At 46.6% G+C, this 22948-nt stretch overlaps 1 protein-coding gene, 1 long non-coding RNA gene and 1 pseudogene across 4 annotated transcripts in view; 2 read left to right on the forward strand and 1 right to left on the reverse strand.

The window, feature by feature from the left end:
- CAPN2 (calpain 2) overlaps window positions 1–12815 on the reverse strand; it is a 52508-nt gene extending 39693 nt beyond the window's left edge. For both annotated transcript variants that reach the window (XM_081299902.1, XM_081299901.1), the window contains exons 1-2: window positions 12436–12815; window positions 7334–7403 (exon numbers count right to left, since the gene is read on the reverse strand). In XM_081299902.1, coding sequence (XP_081156028.1) covers window positions 7334–7403; window positions 12436–12672 — 307 coding nt within the window. In that variant the 5' untranslated portion in view covers window positions 12673–12815. The remainder of the gene's footprint in view (window positions 1–7333; window positions 7404–12435) is intronic.
- Window positions 12816–12971: 156 nt separating this feature from the next.
- LOC308652163 lies at window positions 12972–14720 on the forward strand. Its single transcript, XR_014022741.1, has 3 exons — window positions 12972–13104; window positions 14403–14447; window positions 14636–14720. It is a non-coding gene; the product is annotated as an uncharacterized lncRNA (long non-coding RNA).
- Window positions 14721–18789: 4069 nt separating this feature from the next.
- Window positions 18790–20146, forward strand: LOC308651289 (eukaryotic translation initiation factor 3 subunit H-like; annotated as a pseudogene). The gene is made up of 5 exons: window positions 18790–18932; window positions 18995–19139; window positions 19435–19591; window positions 19703–20038; window positions 20077–20146. The product of its transcript is annotated as a eukaryotic translation initiation factor 3 subunit H-like (transcript).
- Window positions 20147–22948: the final 2802 nt, after the last annotated feature.

Genomic DNA, 22948 nt, shown 5'->3' on the forward strand with positions numbered 1-22948 from the left:
TGCTCCCATGGTCACTAGCTGATACCACAGTATTTATGTCCTAGTATCTCAGAGAGGTGGCTCCTCATGCACCATGGCTGCCTGCTCACCCTTTTGTTCCTATGGTCCTGCTGCCCCCAACCAGAGCCATGGGAGAAGAGAGAAGAGGAAACCCTGCCCTGTGCTGCAGATCCTGTCCCAAACTCCCACTCTTCAGGAACTCTCCTTCCTCACCTCCTGGAGGAACCCAGAAGGACAACATCTGTTTTTCTTGCTTATTCATATTCACAGTGTTGAGCTAAAGGTAAAAAGTCTCACTGGGGCCAGCAAAATGCAAGAAAAACATCAGACTGAGGGTTGGCCCACCAAGGTTTTTTCACTCGTATCCCAATGCCCAGAGAGATGGAGGAGGCGCCCCAGAGGCCCTGGGTTCCCAGGACCCCTTTCAGTCATGTAGTCTTAAGATGTGCCCCCTTGTGGGAAAAGGGAAAAGGACTCAATCATCATCTTCCATTTCACAGATGGGTACATCATAGGAGCTTGTGGCTGAAAATCACAGGACACTGGAGGCAAGTGCCGTGTGGGGAGAGGAGAGAGTCCAGGTCATATGGCACTAATGGCCTCTGGCCTCAGTCTCTCCTACTCTGAACTTCATGTGCATTACTTCATCTTCACTGTCCTCTGAGGTAGGCACTATTATTACCCCCATTTTATAAATGAGAAAACTCAGGCTTGACAAAGATAATGGTTCAATCAAAGTAGCAGGGCCAGTATGTGGCAGAACTAAGAGACCAGGGTCTCTTAGTTCTGGATACCCAAGTCCTTGCTCTTGCCCCTGATGTTTACAAATGTTTACTGATATATATGTATCCTGCTTGGCTCTGATGTGAGGGCTTTCCCATCCCAAAGAGTAAAGGATGGGAAGATCACAGGCTCATGGGGAGCAGGCAGGAGCCCCGAAACACCCTTGTTACCTGTGATTTCATGGGGGAGCTCTATTCTACCACCCTACTCCCAAAGCTCCAACTGTTGGCTGTGCTGTCCAGTGCAGTAGCCACAGGGCACATGTGGCTATGTACATATAAACTAAACAAATTACAAATCAATCCCTCAGTTGCATTAGTCATATTTCAGTTGCTCAACAACCACATGTGGCTAGTGGCTGCCATATTGGGCAATACAGATAGATATGTTCATCATTGCTAAAATCCCCACTACTGAACAGTGCTGGTCTAGCTTGTCTCATTGTATACTTGCTGGCCAACCAGAGGCAGTGTTGACCACGTCCTCCTGGGGCTCCACTGTAGAGTTGCTGGCCAGGACCAACCAGATGTCATGGAACACACAGATCTTCGTTTCTGAAATCCCAGGTGGGGGTCTCTCTCTGGCTGATACTGCTGGGGACTGATGCTGAACAAGGATCCATGGACCTTGGAGTGGAGCTAATATTGCTTATAAACAAACCTCAGTCAGCCTGAGGCAGGTGTGTAGGGTGGTGAGTGGAGGGTTGGAGATTTTAGAGTTACAGAAAGTCCTAAGTAGTGAGCTTTAGGAAAATCTGATCCAACCCTCTTAGAAATGAGACAACAGGGGTGTGGCCTGGCTCCTGGCCACTGACAGCTAGTGGAAAAGCTGAGGGAGCACCCAGCCTAGGGAAAAGTCACATTCTGATCCATAGGCCTATGGGAGCAGGCAGGAGCCTGGAAACCCCTTGTTACCTGTGATTTCATGGGGGAGCTCTGTCCTACCACCCTACTCCAATGCCAAGGACAGATCTGTCCTTAGGCATTGGGATGAGGCTGTTGCGGTGAGATCTGACACTCAAGGCTGGGGCCAGCCAGGACAGGATAGGGACTTCCAGGTAAAATAGCAGGGTTAATAACTCATCTCTGCCCTGTTCATGAGTGAGCTTAGACTCCGGCAGCCTCAGGGGAGAAAAGCTGTGAAAGAGCATTTACAACAGAAGAGAAGGAGAGGAAAAGGTGACTCAGGGGCACTTACATCTGCCCCAGGAGGGTGGGTGGGGGCTGCTGCTGGGGGGTGAGTGTGTTGTGAGGGCTGAGGGCTGGTGATGATGATTTTTTTTTTTCAAATGTTTACTCTTAAGTTTTAGGTGGACACAATATTTTTATTTTACATTTATGTGGTTCTGAGGATGGAACACAGGGCCTCATGCATGCTAGGCAAGCACTCTACACTGAGCCACAACCCCAGCCCAATGTGATGATTATGTTTAAGAAAGAAAACAATGGATTTACTTTCTCCATCAAACCAGCCGACCCCTATGTTCTAGTCTTCTTTTTTAACTCCATGCATTTTTGTTTTCTTTAACTGCGCCTCCAAATCTGAACAGAGGGGCATCCTACAAAGTCCCTGGCCAGTACTCGAAACTGTTAAGATCATCAAAAACAAGAAGACTGAGAAATTGTCACAACCAAGAAGAGTCCAGGGAGACATGACAAAGACATGTAATGTGGTATCCTGGGGTGGAGGGGACCCTGGGTCAGCAAAATGACGTTAAATAAAAACTAAGGAAATCTAAATAAAGTATGGACTTGCATAGTAATGTATTGATACTGGTTCATCAACTGGAGCAAGGGAGCAATACAAATGTGCAATGTTAATAGCAGGGGAAGCTGGGTATGGAGTCACATGGAATTTTCTGTACTGACATATCATTGTTTATTTTTTTAAAAATAAATCTAAAACTATTCTAAAAGAATGAAGTTAAGCTTGTTAAAATTATTAAGGGAACCAATTATAAAGGTAAATTTAAAATTTATCATTTTAAAATTATTTAAAACAGTCAGAAATTCAACTTCTAAAATCAAAGCGCGCGCATCTGCCCCATTTATGTTTATTTTCTCCCCATATATTTCTTATTTTTAATTAAAAAAAAAATTTTGTAGTTATAGATGGACAGCATGCCTTTATTTTATTTGTTTATTTTTATGCAGTGCTAAGGATCGGACCCAGTGCCTCACACATGCTAGGCAAGTGCTCTGCCACTGAGCTATAGCCCCAGCCTTCCCCATATATCTTTCTACTCTTCTGAGAGCTACTACCTGTGTACACCCCAGGTTTGCCTTCTGCCACCTTGATACTTCCTTCCTTGGATTTTTGAGCTTTTCAAAGGCTTTGGCTCCCAGCTCAACTTATTTCCTGTTTCTCCTTTTCCCTTTTCTCCTCCACCCTCTTTCTCTTTTATGACTTGGCAAAAGGACTTTTCACATAGTTGGACTCAGTAACAATCTATGATCACTTGAATTGGCTCAGGACTCTACAGTGAGCCAAGTGTGTTTGCCTGTATCAATCTCACTTTTCTCCAGCTCTGGGAAGGAAAGCTTTTCAATATAGGTGACTTTCCATGGGGTTATGCCCTCATAAGCCCAATGTAACTTGAAAATGTCCTGAGTCAAAAGACATTTAATGTTTTTTTATGTATCGGTCAAAATAGTAAATTATGTTAAAAACAATGCATGTAATAAACCTAACTTACTAAACACCATAGTTTAGTCTAGTTTACCTTAAGTATGTTCTGAGCCCCTTAAGTGTGCTCAGAGCTGACAGTTGGGCAAAGTCATCAAACACAAAGCCTATTTTAGGACAAAGTGTTGCACACCTCTTGGTTTGTTGTTGTTGTTGTTTGGCACTGGGGTTTGAACCCAGGAGCATCCAACCTCTGAGCCACATGCCTGGCCCTTTTTATATTTTACTAAGAGACAGGGTTTCACAAAGTTGCTTAGGGCCTTGCTAAATTGCTGAGGCTGGCCTTGAACTTGCAATCCTCCTGCCTTCTGGCCTTGAACTCGGGGGGGGGGGGGGGGGCCGTGCCACTGGGATTACAGGCATGCTTGGCCACCATGCGTGGCACACCTCATGTATTTTAGTGAATCAATACACTGTAGGACACTGTAGGGGGTGTGTCCCCTCAGGATTGTGTGGTTGGCCGGGAGTTGCAGCTTGCTGTTACTGCCAGGGTCAAGAGAGTCTTGTGCAGCACACATCACTACTTAGGAAAAGATCAAAATTCAAAGTACTGTTTCCACTGAATGGGTATTGTTTTCACACCACAGTAAAGCTGAAAATGGTAAGCTTGACTATTTTAAGACAGAGACTTCTGTATTCCTATTATATAAAAGAATAAATGAAGCTCAGAAAGGTTAGGTTACCTGCCCAGAGTCACACACAGGCTCATAAGGAGCAAGACTGGAAACTTCACCATCTGTCTGGCTCCTTCCACCTCTCTGCACAGCTGGGCTGTAGAGAGGGGCACCCTGTGGCCAAATACTTTCCCATAGTTGTTATGGGAGTCCAGGTCATTCCTGAGGTTGGTTAACAGGGTGACTCAAACTCTGAGGGACCCAGAGAAAAGGCTACGCTGTTCCAACAGCTGTGACAGTACTGTCAGCCTTGGTCTCTTTCCCAGGCAGATAGAGGCCTGCTGGGCACAGTGACCTGTATCTTCCAGACTGGGGAGCTGCCTTGACCTGTGATCTGTGTAGTGGCCCAGTGAAAACCACCAGAAGTAAAAGAAGCTCCAGACTTGGAATTTCCTGGGCCCCTGGGGGGCCATTCCCATTGGCAATCACCTGTAAGCACTTGGTCCTTCCAGCAATTACAGAGCCATATTTGGCCATGGACAACACCTGGCTGAGGCTCAGTCTGCATTTTCAGCCTTAAAGGCAGATTTTTCTTTGCTGAGTTTATTCCTCCAACAGCCAAATTCTGCACTGCAGGTGGCTCAACTGTCAGCACAGCTCTGCAAAGAGTTTGAATCACTGGAGGGGGGAAGCTTTGAAGCTGAGCCTTCTGGGAAAGAGAGTGAGAGCCCTCTTTGGATTAACCATTGCTGGGAAGCACAGTGAAGGCAGCCAGGCATTGGGAGTGTACAAGTCTAAGGATACCCTCCACCCCCCACCCAGGTTCACTGGGTCAGCTGAGTGAGTCTCAGGGTAGAAAACGCACACAAAGAATTTCACCCAACATCGCTACTCAGCACAGCACGGTAGCGATCCAGAGGCAGCCTTGGGATGATTACATGAGATAATGTAATGAAAAAGAGCTCTACAAGTCGCTCACTATTACACAGGTGACCGTCACAGATATTATTCCATAAGTGAGATGAAAGATGATCTCAAGGAACTCTTAACTTTCTAGCCCAAGGAACAGGGAACCAGGAGCATCTTTAGAAGAGCTGAATGCCACACCTTAGGGAGTCTCTGAGGTTATCTAATTTACCCTCCTATCCTCCAATTTTCAGAAGAGACAGAGGTTCTGAGTGATCAGTTGGCCACAGTCCCCCAAATACTGATGTTGCTTCACGTTATTGCCACAGTCCCTGTTCCTGTGGTTTCTGAGCATGTTGGGACTTGGTTATGGTCACCACTCCTTCACCATTCTGAACACAGAATCAGGGTGAGAGTTCAGTAAAATATAATTTACTGTGTAATATAACTAGGGTCCTTCAACAGAAAAGGCCAAGGGAACAAATGGTTAATGTGGATTAAAAACCACCTTAGAAATTAAGACCTCTTACTAAGAAATTAAAAAAAAAAATTTCAGCTTGTTTTTATTTGATTTGGCGCCTAGAGAGGGCAACTTCTCCCAGGAATGTAAGTTTTGTCTGTCTCCTCTCCAAATGGCCTGGTGATATTTAAATAGGACTTAAATCATGTACCGGTTACTTGCAATTTGGCCCTTAGGATGTTATTAAACTTTTGAAGTAGATGTTTGGTCCAGAATTGGTACTTGGCAATTGCTGTGTTTATCTCTGGATTTTTTAAAGTTCTCAGTTGGTCAAAGTGTCCACCAACTTCCAGCCTTTTTAATCTCCATTTTTTTTCCAACTAGTGGATTTTCCTGGAGAACCCACTTTAGGTGCCTAAGGACCCCTGGTCCTCTATATTTGGAGAAGGAAAGAAGTGGGAGATGGGGGGTCAGAATGTGCTCTAGCATCTCCGTAATCTGCACACAGTTAATCTAAGGTTAGATTAACCAGGTTTTATTCTCTCAGCCCTGAGTCACATTCTCCCCCAGATTCTGTGTTTGTCCTAATGATCTGCACAGGCCTTGATGCCCCTCAGAGGTTGAAATTTTTCCAGACTCCTTCTAGGGAGGCTAGCTTGAGGTTAAACACGCAGGTCCTGGAGTCAGGTTGCATGAATTTGCATATCAGGCCCCCCGCTACAACTGTGGGTGACCTGGGCATCCTCATCATTAAAATGGGAACATTGATGGTGCCTCAGAGATTTTGCAAGTCTAGTTCAGTGTCTGGAAAGTAGTATATGCTCACTAAATATTAGCTATTATTATTAGGAGAACCCAAGCCTGCATGAAGTGGGCAAGGAAAGGAGGTAAATTCTAGTTGATGAGTTTTGCTACTGATGGACTTGTTTGGGGAATCTGATGACAGGAAATAGGTTTCTGGTTTATCAGAGCAAGTAATCTGCTCTGATAATTATAGGTCCATATTTATTATGAATTAAAAAAACACTGAGGGCTGGGGATATAGCCCAGTTGGTAGAGTGCTTGCCTCACATACACAAGGCCCTGAGTTCAATCCCCAGCACCACAAAAAACAAAACAAAACAAAAAAACCACTGAGGGTGGATTCTCTGAGAATCATAAAAATCACAATCCCAGGTACCACTGCTGGGACTTCACAGAAGGCCAGGGAGCTCTCACCATAAAGCCAGAGGACCCCAAGGGTTCCAATCCTCAGCAAGCACATAAGCAGAGCCAGATCCAGATTTGGCCTCAAATAGCAAGGTCTCAGACCCTCACCCCTCAGCTATTCCAGTTAGTTTTATGTAAACGGACATCCCATAAGCCCTGCTTTTCACTGTTGTGTTGCCATGGTGAGCTGTCTTGCAAACACTGAGTTTTCCCTGGTCCTTCAACTTCCTCTCAGCAGCGAGCTCTCTTGTGTTTCCTCTTCTTTTGTACTGAGTCAGTCCCTTGTCTTAAACCTCACAAAACTGATACCTTACAGTGTCACTGGCCTGGGGAAATCCTCTTACTCAGTCCTTGGCCCAGAGCCAGCCCCATGCATCACTGGTAATATTGGCTCTAGGAGGGACAGAGACCAAGGGGTGAAATCTGAAGCTCCTTGATGCCCCCCACTGACAGCATCTCTGAAACCTCAGTAACTCACCTAGTGCAGAGGCCACATGAGGTCCCATTTGTGTGCCTCTGCCTGGGGTTGGGGATGGGGACAAGAAATTCCAGGGAGGTTTTGGAAATAGAAATCACCAAGCAGCAGGGAAAGATAGAAGCCACACAGGGTCCCTCACTCCTTCTAGTCACAGCCTTGTAGACCGCACCCTGTAGCTTGCCCAACCCCATCACTTACCCAGGGCTCCTTGGCAGATGTCTGTGCGGGTGGCTCCACCAACAATAAATTGGGGTTCATCGCAGATCTCCTGGGAATGAGATCCACAAAATGCTGTCAGCCTAACAGGTGGGCACTGGTGTTATTAGGGACAGAAGGGAAAGGAGGGAAGTTTTGGAGTCCAAGTCAGAGCTCTGGGCTGTGGTGGGGTCCTTGTGACCTGAGCTCCATAGGTCAGGTCAGGGATTAGTAGGGGCTTGTCCTGGTTGAGGAGGGCAGTCATTGGACCCCACACAGTCCCAACTGCCTGAAGCCTACTTCATCAGGCCATGGCAGAGAAGGAGTCCAGCCTTCTATGCCAGGCCTTGAGACCCACCCTTCCCCACTCCCCACACTCTAGAGCCACCTGAGCCGCCATGCTGGTGCCCTCTACTGTTTCTTCATGCAAATTGTCTCACTTTTAGAAGAATTCCTCTCTCCCACCATATCTTCCACATTGTCCCAGATTTCACAGCTCTTGGCCATCCCCTCCAGGAAGCCCTGCTTCATAGGCCATTGGCCCCCATCCCCTTGAGTCCTGTCCCAGAGTCTCTATACTGTGCAGTTGAGAGTTGCACTGTGCACTCTCTGGTGGTGCTCATGGGTGTGCCTCTGGAGGGCAGGGGACTAGATCTAGCCCTCCTGAATTCCTCCAGAGGGCCATGATACTTGGAACATCCAAATATTCTGTAGCTGCTGTGTACCAGACACTGTGCATACAGCTTTATGTCAGGTAGCCCTGTCGGGAATGCAAGATGGGTATTAACCCCATCTAACAGGCAAGGAAATAGCTCAAGGAGGTAAGGTGATGTGTCCAAAGTTACACAACTCAAAAGTGGCAGATGGCACTGGGATTGGAACTTACTGGTCTCAAGCTCAAACTCTTTCCACTCCTCTGCTGCCTTTAATTGATTAGTGTTAAAAACTTAGGGTGATTGTCACAAGCAGCGTGGTGGAAGCCAGTCTTGAACAATTCTGGCCCTTCTAGCAGCCCTCTCTGAGCACGTTTCCTGCTTATGAAAAGCTCCACCCAAAAGCCACAGAGGAAGTCAGGGCCCAAATCTGAGCTTCTCTTGGCTCTGGTAACCTCAGTTTGCAGGATTCACATCTGCTACGAGAGCTGCTCGTGTATGCCCTGCTTCAGGACCCTAGAGACCCTTCTCAAGCAGGAACTTTCCCTGGGTGAGATGGGATAGCCATCCTGGCTCAGATGGTAGAGACATTTCTAGAAGCACAGTTTGCATAGAGCACATTCCTTTCATGCTTCTCCATCAGTTTGTTTGGGGATGACAGGGACAATGAGAAAGCTCTCTGCCAAGGAAATGAGGCCAACTTTGCCCAAGACCTGCCAGCCAAGCACTTTTCCAGAGGATGGACCCTGACTGCACTTGGAGCTATGAGCATCTTTATAGAGAATCATGCTGATCATCTACCACTGTCAGGGACTTGTCCCAGGAGGATTTTTCCATTATGTTTCAGAAGCTTTCTCATGCCATTGGTGCATCTCCAGAGAAGTCAAAGTTCAGACTTTGGAGCCTAGAGATGCTTCAGAAAACAGAACCCTGTGTACAGCATGTGGAGGTGTTGAATTAAATATGGGATGTAATCATCAGAAAAAGGGGTAGGGGGTTTCAGCTATGGACTCTGATAACCTGATTGTGAATCCTGGAGCTCCTACGATAGTGGAAAGTTACTTTTTGGGGGTGGGGGTGATGCTGGGAATTGAATTCAGGGCCTTCTGCACTCTACCACTGAACGCTACCTCCAGCCCAAGTTAAACTCTTTTTTTTTTTTTTTTTTTTTTGGTACCAGGGATTGAACTCAGGGGCACTTGACAGCTGAGCCACATCCCCAGCCTTATTTTGTATTTTATTTAAAGACAGGGTCTTACTGAGTTGCTTAGCACCTCGTTTTTGCTGAGGCTGGTTTTGAATTCGTGATCCTCCTGCCTCAGCCTCCTGAGCTGCTGGACCAAGTTAAACTCTTAATCCCTCGGTTTCCTCATCTGTAAGTGGGGATGACGATAACCAAGGTACCTGCCACAAAAGCTTGTTCTGAGAGCTAAATGAGATAACCGTGGTAAGCATTCCCTACGTGTTACCTGGTATTATTATTGTTGAAGAGGAAGTTGATAATACCACTGAACTTGGAGATAGGACCTGCAGGTTTGAGGCTGAGTTCAGCCAGCTGAATATAGCAAGTCATAAGCCTCTTAAGGGAGAAATGGGGCCTGACAGCACCTGCCCTTGCTCCTTCTGACTGGCTGCTGGGAGGATCTCGCGTGCCCACGTTGGATGTTGCTGGCTTTCTCCTCACTGTGGCCTGCACTGGCCCTGGACTGTAGTTGTTTCCTGCTTTGTCCCCTCCCCATCTGGAGTCACTCTCTTGCCAGTGTTGTGAAATCCCCTCTGAGAGAGAGTGGTGGGTCCCTTCTTTCTGCAGCACTAACTGGCTCCTCTGCCAGGCTCAGCAGGGCTCTGCCCGGCCCTGCGGCTTCCCTTACTCTCACTTCCTCAGGGACCCTGTTTCATTATCTCCTCCCACCTTTATCTTTCATCCCTTCCTCTCTGGTGACTCAACATCTCAACACATTCAAATTACTCTCCTCTGAAAAAACAGCCTCTCAGATCCCAGATCTCACACTACTTTCCATTTTCTTTCTCTCCCTCTCTGTCTCTCCCTCTCTCCTCTCTCCCTCTCCTTCTCTTCACAGACACCCTTCTTAAATTAATGAACCACATTCTTCTTCATTTCCAGTCCCCTTACTCTGGAGTCTACAGCAATCTGGCTTTTGCTCGACCTTTCCACTCTGCTATGGTCATTAATGACTTGTTTATATCCAAATCCAGTGGAAATGACTTGTTCCCCTTGCCCAACACCTGCAGTGTTTGACAAGGTAGGAGAGGGCAGAGAGAGCAGCAGTAAGGGGTGGGTTCTACCCATGCACAGGCTAGACCTGGCTCCATCCTGCACACCTGGTTGACTGAGCAAGTATGTAACCTTCCCAAGCCTCCATTTTTCAACTGCTTAATGAGAATAATCATAGCACACTCCCCTTGGTTGTGCAGTGCACAGCCTGCCTTCCCACTGCCTAGAATGGCTCTAGATCTATTTCCCTACCTGCAAGTCCCACACGCATTTCCAAGTATTGGGAGATATGCCTAGCCCCGCTAAAAATCTGTAGAGATAGAAACTATCTGCACTATTTGTATTATGCCTGGCATATAGTAGATGTTCAATAAATGCTTACTGAGTGAAATAATAAGTAAAGGATGTGTGGATTTGCTATGTACACTATAAAGTGCTATACAAAAGTAAAGTGAACATATTTTCTACTTATGTATCACTTTGACAACTAGAATACATTTGAAACTCCTGCCAATCTTATGTTCATTCATTCTATAAGTAATCTCTGTCTGTTTTGTCCGCTGATGTATCCTAAGCCTTTGGGACAGTGCCTGTCATATAATAGGCACTCAATAAATATTAATGAATGAATAAATGAGTGAATAAATATTAATGAATGAATGAATGAAGTAGTGAAGGGGCACTGCTCATGCTAGGCACTAGTGGGTATATTGGTAAGTAATATATACATGGTCCCTGCAATTCATTAAGAGGACAAGCAAATACATGTAATTACATTTTGTGTGTGTATGTGTGTTGTTGGGGATCAAACCCAGGGCCTCAGGCATGCTAGGCAAGTGCACTACCACTGAGTTACACCCTAGCCCTGAAATTACATCTATACACTGTGAATGTGCTATGAAGGAAATCAGCAGAGGGTAGTGATACAGAGTAACATCAAGGAGGAAGAGGCTGCTAAGAATGGGCAAGAAAGTTCTCTTTGGGAAGTGGACATGTGACAAAGTTCTAAAGAATGTGAATGAGCCAGATTCCCAAAACCCAGGAAAGAATATGCCTGGCAGGTGAGAGGGCTCAAAGTAGGAAAGAACTAAGCCCCTTCTCTGCACCTGATGGGCCAGAGAAGAGATAATATTTAAGCATCAAGGCTTGTTTTAGACAAAGGGACAGATGAAAGCACAACATGGTTAAATGAATTGCCCTAGGTCACCCAGCAGGTTAGCAAGAATGAGAACCCCAGCAGGATGCGGTGATGCACACCTGTAATTCCAGTCATTTAGGAGGCTGAAGCAGGAAGATTGGGAATTTGAGGTCAGGAGAACCCAAGTGCTCCATGTCCTGGTCCTCCAGTTCTTGATAATTAAGGGTAGACTTTATGATAATAGAAGGTGACCAGGAAGGCTCAGGTGTGTGGGAGCAGAGCAGGAAGCCTTATTCTCATAACAGGAATCCAGAAGTTAGATTTTCTAAGAAGCTTCCTCTAGGTGTGGTAGGAGAAGTCTAATGAGGTGTCCCATAGAAGAGGGGACCACCAGGAGTTCAGAATGGACAAGTAGATTAGACAGCAGAAATTGTCCCAAGGCTTGGGAAGGCAAGAGGACCCAACCCAGATCTTGAGGCGCAGGATGATTTGGAAGGGCTTATGGGGCTCCCAGGTGAGGATTCCCCAACTAGTACTAGTAAAATGTTGAGGAACCATCTCCTTGAGCACGTCCGGATCCTTTGTTAGTTTTCAGTGTCAATGTTATGGGAGGTTTCAGCTAGCAGCCCTTTGCAAACAAGAAACTTCACTGGATAAACCTAACCACCACGACTGCCTGAGACCATCCTGGTCAGGAAATGACCAGGCCTCTCTCCCAAGCAGACAGAACGGGAGTTAGACACTGACTTTTTATTCTAGTAGGATATTGTTTCCCAGCATTTTTCTACTAGAGTTAATAAAAGTTCACTCTGAGTTTTTGTGAAGTCTAAAGGCGGCTTGCCTAGAGGTCATGCTAATGGGACTTGGGGGCCCTCATGCCCCTAACCTGTCCTGAGAAGTATGGGTGGTTCCCGGGGGAAGCTTCTTTGCACGGAATCTAGGGCAGCACAGAGTGGGTCGTGGGGCCTGCAGTGCTCTGGCTTGGGTCTGCCCTGCCCCAGGCCCTGGGCCATGTCCCCTTATATCCCTAGAGGACTTGCACCCCACCCTGATTGGCATCCCGCCGCGCGCTTCTTACCGTGGGTCGCTTCCACTCGATGCCCCGAGTTTTGCTGGAGTAGGGTCCCAACTCCTTGAAGCCCAGGGACGACGGCAAAGCAGGGAAGGAGGGGTCCTGAAAGAGCGCCCCGGCCTCCAGGCACTGGTTCCGCAGCTCCTCGTAGTCCTGGTTGAGGTACTTGATGGCTCTCTCGTGCGAGCCCAGCCCCTCGGCCGCCTCCCGGTCCTTGGCCAGCTTGGCTGCGATGCCCGCCATGGTGCGGCCCCAGGAGCCCGCGCTAAGCGGGGAGCGAGATCTGGGGGACTCGGAGCACTGCGCTCGGCTGGGGCGCGGCCGGGGCCCGGCTCACTGCAACGGACTGCGGGCGCCGCCGCTGCAGGCGATGATTCACCGGCGGGAAGCGCCTCGTCCCGCGGGGTGTGGCCTCCGCTGCTCCCGGCCTGCTCGGCGCCCGGCCGGGTACGCGGCCAGATCCGGGCCTGCAGAGCGCTGGCCGGACAGCGGGCTGGCGGCGGGGCGGGTGCTGCCACCTGCGGACCGCTCCCGGGATGGCGTGGCCTTGGGCACTAGGCACTAGCGCGTAGGGGTGCAAAGGTTGGGGCTGGAAACCAAACCTGATTGTTAACTTCCAACTTCACGGGGAGGAAAGTTGGGCGAACCCCAGCAATGACTCTCCAGGAAACACTGGTGAGTCAGCAGAGGACCGGGGAGCGAAGTCAGAGACGAAACTAGCTACCACTACTTGGGGCCACTTGTCCTAACGGCTCTGCCAGCTCTGCTTACATTGGTTTGTTTAATTTCCCAGCAATTCTGCGAAGAAGGTGCTGCTGCTGTCCCCCAGTTTACAGAGAGTACTGGGCCTCCTGGAGGCTAAATGACTAGACCCAGCGTGGCACTAGTCACAGGCAGAACAGGGATTCTAAGCCACCAAGGCCTATTGTAATCACTGGTCAGCTATTTGATCACAGGTAGGGTTGTGTGATCTGACAAACAAAATACCAGTACTCCCTGCTGAATCTGAATTTCAAGTAAATGAGAAATATGTTTTGGGTATGTATATCATCCAAACATTGCACAGGGCATACCTATACGAAAACAATAGTCTGTTCATCTGAAACAGATTGTACTGGGAGAATTAATGGAGTTCATGTTGGGGGAGCTTGAGAATAATAGAAGTATCTGTGTCTGTGGCCACTGTAACAATCTGCTGGAGAGATAGTATCTGATTTGTAGCTTCCACACAAGACACCCTCACATGTATCTCCTATACTGGTAGAAAAATTTGTGTTTCAGTGGAAAACCATGCATTGTTGAGAGCAGTGATTCTCAACTGCCCTCCATTCCACTCCAGGGGACATTTGGCCTCTATTAAGTAGAAGTCTGGGATGCTGCTAAACATCTGACAATGTTCAGGACCACTCTAAAAAAAAAAGAATGCCAGGATCTGGAATGTCACTAACCCCGAGGCTCAGAAATTCTAGCTTAGAACCTCCTTCCAGGGTAGCTGGTTCCAGCCTCCCGTTGATTTTGAGTTATTTTGTAGCTCTGAGGTATAGGTAACTGTAGCAATGAAAAATCATTTTTTTTCTATAGCTATGCAAATGAATTCTATCCAGTGGAGAGACTGTTTTACCCTCCTGTGGAATAGCCAGTTTTTGTCTATTTGCACATTCATTTCAATATCTTTTACTCCATATAAATATGTGCCTCTTTAACTTCTTTGAACCAGTTAAAGCATCTGCCTAGTTGCTTCATTTAATTGTGTTAAATGTTCATTTTATATCTATATGAAATATATATCATTTTATAGCTACATGAGAGTGTTCATCTTATATCTATATGAGAGTAATGATTTTACCTTTAAAAAATTATCTACACCAATATTAACCCTCTGTTCCTATCTATTCTTGTCTTTAACCAAGCGTCCATAGTGGCCTGTGGCTTAACCTCTGCTTTACTCCACCAGGTATCTCTCTTTCCTTCAGGTCCCTGAACTCTGCTTGCCCCAAGTCTGAGCCTTCATACAAAAGGTACAGCATGCCCCCTCCTGCTTGAAGCTCTCTTGGGAATTGGCTGAACACTTTTTCCTGTCTGGCCCCAGTGGTCATTTTCCCTTTTTTGTCTAGCTTCCCCTCCAAAGATTCTGCTTATCTCTGTTTGCTTCTCCTTTGCCATACAAAAGAAAATTCTTTGCTTTTTTTTTCTGTTTGATTTTAAGATGCTGCAAATTCCTGAGCTGGAATGTTTTTTCTACTGCAATCGTCTCTCTAATGAAACTCTCCTAAGTCTAGGTTTGTTTTTGTTGACATCCTCCAGTTGGCAAGTCTCGGCATGCTGCCTGAAGGAGGGGTACGCTGTTTGCCACCAGGCTCCATCATCTATACCCTTGGATGAGATGGGACACAGGCAATCATTGCTAGCTCACAGGTTTCTGGCACAAGGATTTATGAAATCATCACAACTGAGAACAGAAAAAAGAGACAGCCCTAGACTAGAGGCTGTTAATTTGTTCCACTGTCTGATTTCCATTGGCCCCACCCTGATTCCTCTGGGCTCTGGGTTTTGGGGAGAAAGCTTGTCCATTTGCCCCATGTGGCAGAGCTCAGACTTCTCCCATTGATTTCTTTAAGGACTGCTTAACTCTGAAGGAAGAGCCTCCTCTCAGACAGCTGGGAATAGTCCCCTCCCAAGCGCTGTTAGCAATAAATCACTGGGTAGACTAGACCCATCCTTCAGTCAACTCAGAAGCTTCCCACAGCCTAGGGCAGAAGAGCCTCCTGACTCACCCTGAACTTCCTCTTCCCCAGCGGACTTAACACCCTCCCTGGTGCAGTCCTGGTAGCTGACCTTGCCAGCTTCTAGGGCAACTGTGCACAGGACTCCATTCCCTAATGTCTTGGGCTGTCTGCAGCCACTGCAATCGGTTTGGAAACACACACAATGATTATTGCCCTCACCATCTGGATAAGGGCCATTTTTAACCTGAGTATACACTGTTCTTTATGCTCCCAAGCCTCTCCCATGATATGATCTCACAGAGCTAGCCAAGTCTCCTCTTTCTCTGACCACATGATCCCTTTCACAGGCACTCACAGGTGAAGGTGGACACACACACCCTCAGTGGAAAACCCTCCTGGAGTGAGTCATCCAGCCCTGAGGGCAGTGGGGGAGTCAGAAGCAGCTGGGAAGCTGGGAGTATCCAAACCGCCAGAGTCTGGACCCTGGCAAGAGAGAGAGAGAGAGAGAGAGAGAGAGAGAGAGAGAGAGAGAGAGAGAGAGAGAGAGAGAGAGAGGGAGAGGGGCAGTATGAATCTTAGAGGAAATGTGGAGGCCATACTAACTCCCTGGGCCTGGATATATCAGAGGCACAATCTGCAGGCCCAGGAGATACTAATTGAAGGTTCCACTTTAGAGCAAGCACCTCTGGTTGGACGTCTGCCTGTGCTAAGAGTGCAGCAGGGTTCTTTACACACACTGGCAAACTTGATCTTCACAGCTGGTCAAAGGAGATCTTATCTCCTCATTTGGGGGATGAAAAAAGCCTTGGGGAGTGGCAGCTAACATGAGGTACAATGAGCCTGGCTCTGAAAGGCTACACCACAGTCCCCAGAGTCTCTCCCCTTCCAGCTCAGGAGGACAAAGGGAATGGCCAGTGGAGACTGAGGAAATCCTGGGCTTTCCTCCCCTCCCTGTTTCAGGTCTGTGATCTGAATCCAAAAAGAGATCAGAGGGAACAGGAATTCCACAGTGTCATAAAAAATAGTTTTGGACTGGTGGTAAAAGGCTTGCCTAGCATGTGTGAAGCCCTGGGTTTGACCGCCCCCCAACACCACTAGAAAAACAAATCAACAAAACAAAACATCTCCTACCCCAGTTGTGCTTGCAAGGAAATTTCTTTTTCATTTAGAGTAATTATAGGGTTTAGTCTTTCTTTATGACTGGGAGGTGTGATATTGGCCTCTTAAACACCAATAAGCAGAGAGGGGGCTTCTGGAGGGATCCCAAGGGCTGAAGAGGAGATAGGATGGGTTTCTCCCTGGTGTTGCAAAACATTGGAGATGCAGGGCACAGAAGGTGAGAGGGAAACTCCAGATGGAAAGCTTCAAGCAGACCATTTTCCTGGGCCCTTTGTCTGTGTTTCCCATCTGCTGGAGTCCACCCTTGCCAAGAGGCCAGAGCCCAGCTGCTGCCCATCACCCAGCAAATATTCTTTGGCAGGATTTTCATAGCATTGGGGGTGCTATGAATGACTAACAAGGACTTTGCTAGTGATAAGTTGTATCTTGTATTTCTGGGGTTTCTTGCTATTTTCAAATATCAGCAAAGGAAATGCCATCTACTTTGCAGAGTTCACAGAGGGGTTAAGAACGTCAACTCAAAATGTTTGCAGAATTGTTTGTGGAACTGCACAATCTTCAGTGTTATCATTGTTGTCATCATTAGCAGTGACACTTTTCTTCTAAGGGCACACAAGTGAGTCTTTGAGGTGTGGCAGCAAACCTTCTTATTTCCACACTCCCTGATGTAGGGAGAAAATGTAAAGACATTTACTTATCTCCCTTCCATGGGAAATGATGAACTCAAATGTCAGCATAATAGTGTGTAGAAGAGGTGTTGCCCTCGCCAAGTAATTTCTACTACTACTAACATCCCCAAATCCCCCAAATAAATAGTTTCTAAGCCAGAAGAAGATGCCTACTAAGCAAAACTAGCTACAAGTCCCAAAGCCACCCCACCAATTCCATCTACCATTTATGTATTTTCCATCTCCAAGTCCCTCCCATGTAGAAGTTCTAGAACTGTCCAGATATATGCTTAAGGTCAAGGTGGCCATCTGTCACTCAGCCTACCTGAGTCTGCAGTCTCCATAGTCAGTGTGTAATTTCCTCCAGCACACTAACTGTGGCAGAAATGGGTGACCCTGTGCTGCTCAGCAGCCTTCGGCAAGTGCGAGGAACATGGGGCTTGTTAAATTGTGGTTTGGGTAACCACATTTTGAGAAGCATGGCTTTACCAGATCTCTTTGTTACTTCATCCAATTCATTCCTTCTTGGTCAATCATTGTTACCAGGGAGGGATATTGAAAATACAGTGTTGTCCCTGGGGCAGGAAGTCTGTGCTGTGTTAACCACTAGTTGTTTAGTGGATGGACTGGAGGTGGAATATGGTGGTTGCAGAGAAGGGGCTGAGGGGTCAGTGAGGGGGCAGGAGGGGCTGGAGGTAGCCACCACCTGTTCTGTTCTTTGCAGATGACAGTCACACAATTCCATCACTGTTAGTCAGCTTTCCTGAGATTATCAACTTATAAGGAGAAAAGGTTTGTTTTGGCTCATGGTTTCAGAGGATTCAGATCATGGTCACTTGGCCCTGTTGCTTGGACCTGAGGAGACATAGTACATCATGAGGGGAACATATGGGGGAGGAGGCCTATTCACTTCATGGCCACCAGGAAACAGAAAAAGAAAGAGAAGGACAGGGACAGGGTCCCAGGATCCTCTTCCAGGGCAAGCCCCCAGTGATCTAACTTCCTTTCACTAGGCTCCACCTCCTAAAAGTTCCACCACCTCCCAAAATGCTATAGGTTGGCTACAAAGCCTTTAGCATTTGGGTCTTTGGGGAACATTTAAGATCCAAAGCAAGCTGAGTGCAGTGCACATGCCTGGAATCCCATGGCTCAGGAGGCCGAGGCAGGAGGATCATGAGTTCAAAGCCAGCCTCAGTAACAGTAAGGCGCTAAGCAACTTAGTGAGACCCTGTTTCTAAATAAAATACAATATAGTGCTGAGGATGTGGCTTAGTCTACCACGCGGCCTGCGCAGTGGTTTCATTAATGAGGTTCTGGCATTCAGTTAGTTAGAAGAGATCAAAATAAAACACACAGACAGTACCTTATTTTAATGCTAGGTCCGAGACGGCTCGGTCTCCCTGTTTCCCTGCCTCCAGCCGCTCAGCAGGGCAGCGAGGATTACTCTGGGCTAGCAGGAGAGAGAGAGAGCGAACACGCCGGGGATCAGCCTTTTATTTGGGGGAAACAAGAGATTCAGGGGAGAATTCCATCCAATGAAGGTTGAGGGGGGGCTGTACTCCAAGGTCAGGGTCAGTGATTGGGTCTCCAGGGTCAGTGGTTACGCACACCCCCACACGGATGGGCTCTCTCATCAGGAAAGGGTCGGGATAACTCCGACACAGCCAGAGTGCCTCAGGCCCTTAACGGGAGTCACCCAATCACGTGTCAGAATGGCTCCCCACAGCTTAGTGATTAAGTGCCCCTGAGTTCAATCCCTGGTACATTCAACCCCCACCAAAAAAAAAAAAAAAAAATGGAAAAGAAAAAAGATCCAAAGCAGTCTTTCTTCCTGTCTGGTTGGAAAAATGGCGTCCCACAAGAAAAGCACTGTCTCTACTGCTCCCTCTTGCAGCTCCATGACTGGTGTGATATGGAAAGGCAAAGGCAAAGGCAGCCCTGGGGATTCAGCCGAGAAGCAAGTACAGATAGATGGCTCGGTGGTATTAAAGTTAACCTAACACTATTGTGTGCATGTATGAATATGTAACAAAATCCCATCATTATGTACAGCTATAATGCACCAATAAAAATGTGGAAGGAGAAAAAAAAAGATAATCAAGGAGTGCTTTTGAGCTTGGTTATAGAAGATCAAACTGAAACTACCAACTGCTTTTCTTTCCCCCAGCGCACTGAGGATGCTGCTGATTTCGATGAAGTACTGGGGATTGAATCCAGGGACATTCTACAACTGAGCTACATCCCCAGCCATTTTTACTTTTTATTTTGAGTTGCTGAGGCTGGCTTTGATTTTGTGATCCTTCTACCTCAGCTTCTGGGATTATAGTCAATATCAGATGGAAACGATGTGGATCCTTTGTCATGTAGACATTGATCATCTTCATGTGGGCTGGCACTAGTTCATGTACTGTTGTTCATTCCTCACCCCAGAGTTTCTGGATTCTCAGTTGAGTTACCAACATGCTGTTGAAGAATCTGTTGTTCTCATTTACAATCCTATAAAATCTCTCCAAAGGGTCTCTCTCTCTCTCTAAAGGCATACAGACTGACTCCTAAACTGATGGAAGTTTGTAAAGAGAAGGATTTTCCTCCTGAAGCACTGGAAAAGGCAAATATCACCTTTGAGCACATGTTTGAAGAAGTACTTCTGTAATTAAAAATTTATATATATATATATATATATACATATATATATACATATATATATACATATGTATATATATATATGTATATATATATATATGTATATATATACACTAGGGCAATAATGTGGGAGCTTGAGAAAAAGTCAACTGTTGAGGATGTGTGTGAATTGCTCAGCCTTGCTAGTAGCAATCATTTGGGGAAGAACCAACAGTTGCTGATGGACAGAGTGGCTGAGATGAGGCCAGACTAGCCAAATATAACACACACATGAGGAATGCCAGTGAGTAGCAGCATCAGAAACATTAGTATCAGCAGCATTGCCAACAGGAGAATATGTAACATCAGAGTACAGGAGAACCCACTCCCTGAGGAAGACCTGCCCCAAATCCTCAAGATACCCCAGACCCCTACCAGGATTGATCTGCTGCTCATGCAGTATTCCAGATCATTGTACAACTTGGAGGACATTATGACTCACAAGTTCTTAGGATGGAGTTCACCGCCCAAAACTTAGGCAAACTCTTCATGGTCCAGGCTCTCCAAGAATATAACAACTAGCTGGGTGTGGTGGTGCATGCCTGTAGCCTGTAATCCCAGAGGTTTGGAGGCTGAGGCAGGAGGATTGCGAGTTCAATGCCAGCTTCAGCAAAAGTAAAGTGCTAGGCAACTCAGTGAGACCCTGTCTTTAAATAAAATACAAAATAGGGCTGGGAATGTGGCCAGTGATTGAGTGCTCCTGAGTTCAAATCCCAGAACCAAAAAAAAAAAAAAAAATACAACAATTAGCTGGGCACCATCTAATTGTGTTCTTGAAGAACCTGAGTCAACCCAGTGGTCGCCTGTAATCCCAGTGGCTCAGGAAGCTGGGATAGGAGGATTGCAAGTTCAAAGCCAGACTCAGTAACTTAGTGAGGCCCTAAGCAATAAAGTTTAAAAGGAGTAACATAACACTAGGGCAAGAATTCATAATTGCATATTGAAAAATATAGAGGATTCCTTGCTGTTTTTGGATGTAATGTCTTTCTAGCCAGTACTAATAAAAGAAAAACCCAAAATCTTAAAAAAGAAAATGAAAAGCATGACAATCACATGTTGGGTTTCTGTGTTTCCCTTGTTTTATGACAGCTGGGACATATTTCTGTATTTCTTTCCTCTATCCAATGTTGTATCCTATCTGGGGTTAGATACTATTTTCTTGTAGTTGACCTCCACCTTCCTTCCAGGCCCAGGGCTGAGCCCAGAGACGTCCCATCATTGCTGCAGCCCAACTTGTTCTGGGGTCCTATATTCTACTTTTCCTGTTTTCCTTCCCTCAGCAGTAGACCCCTTTGGTATCTGATAACATGGTCGTCAATGTCAAAGTGACCGTGCTCAGTGGCAGCAGTAAGAACTGGCTCAACGGTGGATCTGAGCCAAGTATCTTTGCCTTTCTAGGCCTCAGTTTGTCTTTTCTTAAAATTAGGGCTAATGACATCCTTGGTGCTGATAAAGTGCTCCATAATTCTCAGATGGGAGGACTTTTACACACACACACACACACACACACACACACATATATATATATACTAGGGCAATATATATATATATATATATATATATATATATACATATATATACTAGGCAATATATATGTTTATATATGTGTATATATATATATATATATATATATATATATATATATATATATATATATAATATAAATTTGGGGGGGTAGGGAGGTTACTGGGGATTGAACTCAGGGGCACTAAACTATTGAGCCACATTCCCAACCCTATTTTGTATTTTATTTAGAGACAGGGTTTTACTGAGTTACTTAGAGCCTCACTTTTGCTGAGGCTGTTTTTGAACTCATGATCCTCCTGTCTCAGCCTCCCCAGCCACTGGGATTACAGGCATGGGCCACTGTGCCCAGCTGAGACTTATAAATATAGCTCAGGTTGATGGCAGAAGGCAAGTGAGTCCTTGGAATTTTCCTTCTGTAGAACTAAGCCCACAGTATAATTACTGTGACTTTTCACAAATTGAGATCCATATGGCCAAATCCAGGACTGGATAGAACTTTAGAGGTGGCCCCATCAAGGTCTGCATGGGCAGCAATGGCCAGCCCAGAACCTCTGTTTTATAGTCATGGGCTTTAGCAGCCTGGGGAGAACATGTCCCGATCACAAGGCTTTACACATATTGATTCACTTAATCCTCACAATAGCCCAGCCAGCTAGATCTTGCCATCATTTCCACAATTGCAGATGAGCAAACTGAGGCACCAAGAGATTCAGTAATGTCCCCAGGGTCATCCAGCCAGTGCATAATGGAGTTGGGATTTGAATGCAAGGTTTTAGTCAAGCCCCTTTGCCCTAGACAGGAGGCAATGCGGTTTGCAGAGTGGAGAGAGACAAGGGCACATTGTCATCTGTCAGTGAACACTGCAGTGGCCACAGTCACTGATGACTTCCCTGATTCTAACTCCAGTGAAGTCCTCTCGGTGCTTTCTTCTGTGTCTTGTGGCCGTCTCTGACCCTGTGCCTTTCTTCTCCTTGAAGACCTTTCTTCCCTCTGCTTCCATGGATACTCCCTGCCTGGATTCTTTCCCACCTTCCTGGCTCTTCTTTCTCTGCCTGCCCCTTGGTGTAGGTGAACTTGCCTCTTGGTGCCTCAAAACCTGCCTGGTGCAACACCTCCTCTGCTTCTAACTTCCAATCACAGGGGCCTCTTGTAAATATGCAGCCAGGGCTTGGGGTGGAATAGCCAGGATGCTTCCACTGGCTGATGGTTTCTTCCCTTCCCTTAATATATATACATTTATATACCGGGGAGACTTTTGATGTACTTAGAGATACTGCTTTTCAGATTATCAATCTGGACCTCAGGCACAGCTTGTTGAAGTTTGATGCTATCCCAGTCATTCTCCATAGGAGTTAGATTCCTAGAGAGACATTCTTTCACATCAGCCTCCCTCCCCTAAGGATGAACCAATCAAGCACAGAGCCCCTTCAAGGCTGCATGAGACTAGCATTAGGCCTCTAAGCTCCTTCCCGATCACAAAGAGGAGCAGCCTATCAACTCCCAGGAGAGATGATGGAAACCCTGGCTGGGGCCAAAGAAGGGAATATTCCAAGTGGGGCTTCAGAGCTGAGTTTGGGTCTGAGTCACATCTTAGCAATGCGGCCACACAGCTTTTGACTCAGATCGCGAAGATTCCTCAATTCTTCACTGCAAGAGTGAGAATCACAAAAGCACAGGCTCCTGGGTGGGAAAGGCGGGCAGGACCACCTCCTCTCCTGTAATCTAAGCACTATTGTGGCCCATGGTGGAGAAGGAGGGACTGTGACAGCCCAGGGCCCAGGAGTGCTAGGGGAGGGT

Source organism: Spermophilus citellus (assembly GCF_964194105.1).
Source record: "Spermophilus citellus genome assembly, chromosome: 6".
In the NCBI taxonomy this organism is placed as follows: domain Eukaryota; kingdom Metazoa; phylum Chordata; class Mammalia; order Rodentia; family Sciuridae; genus Spermophilus; species Spermophilus citellus.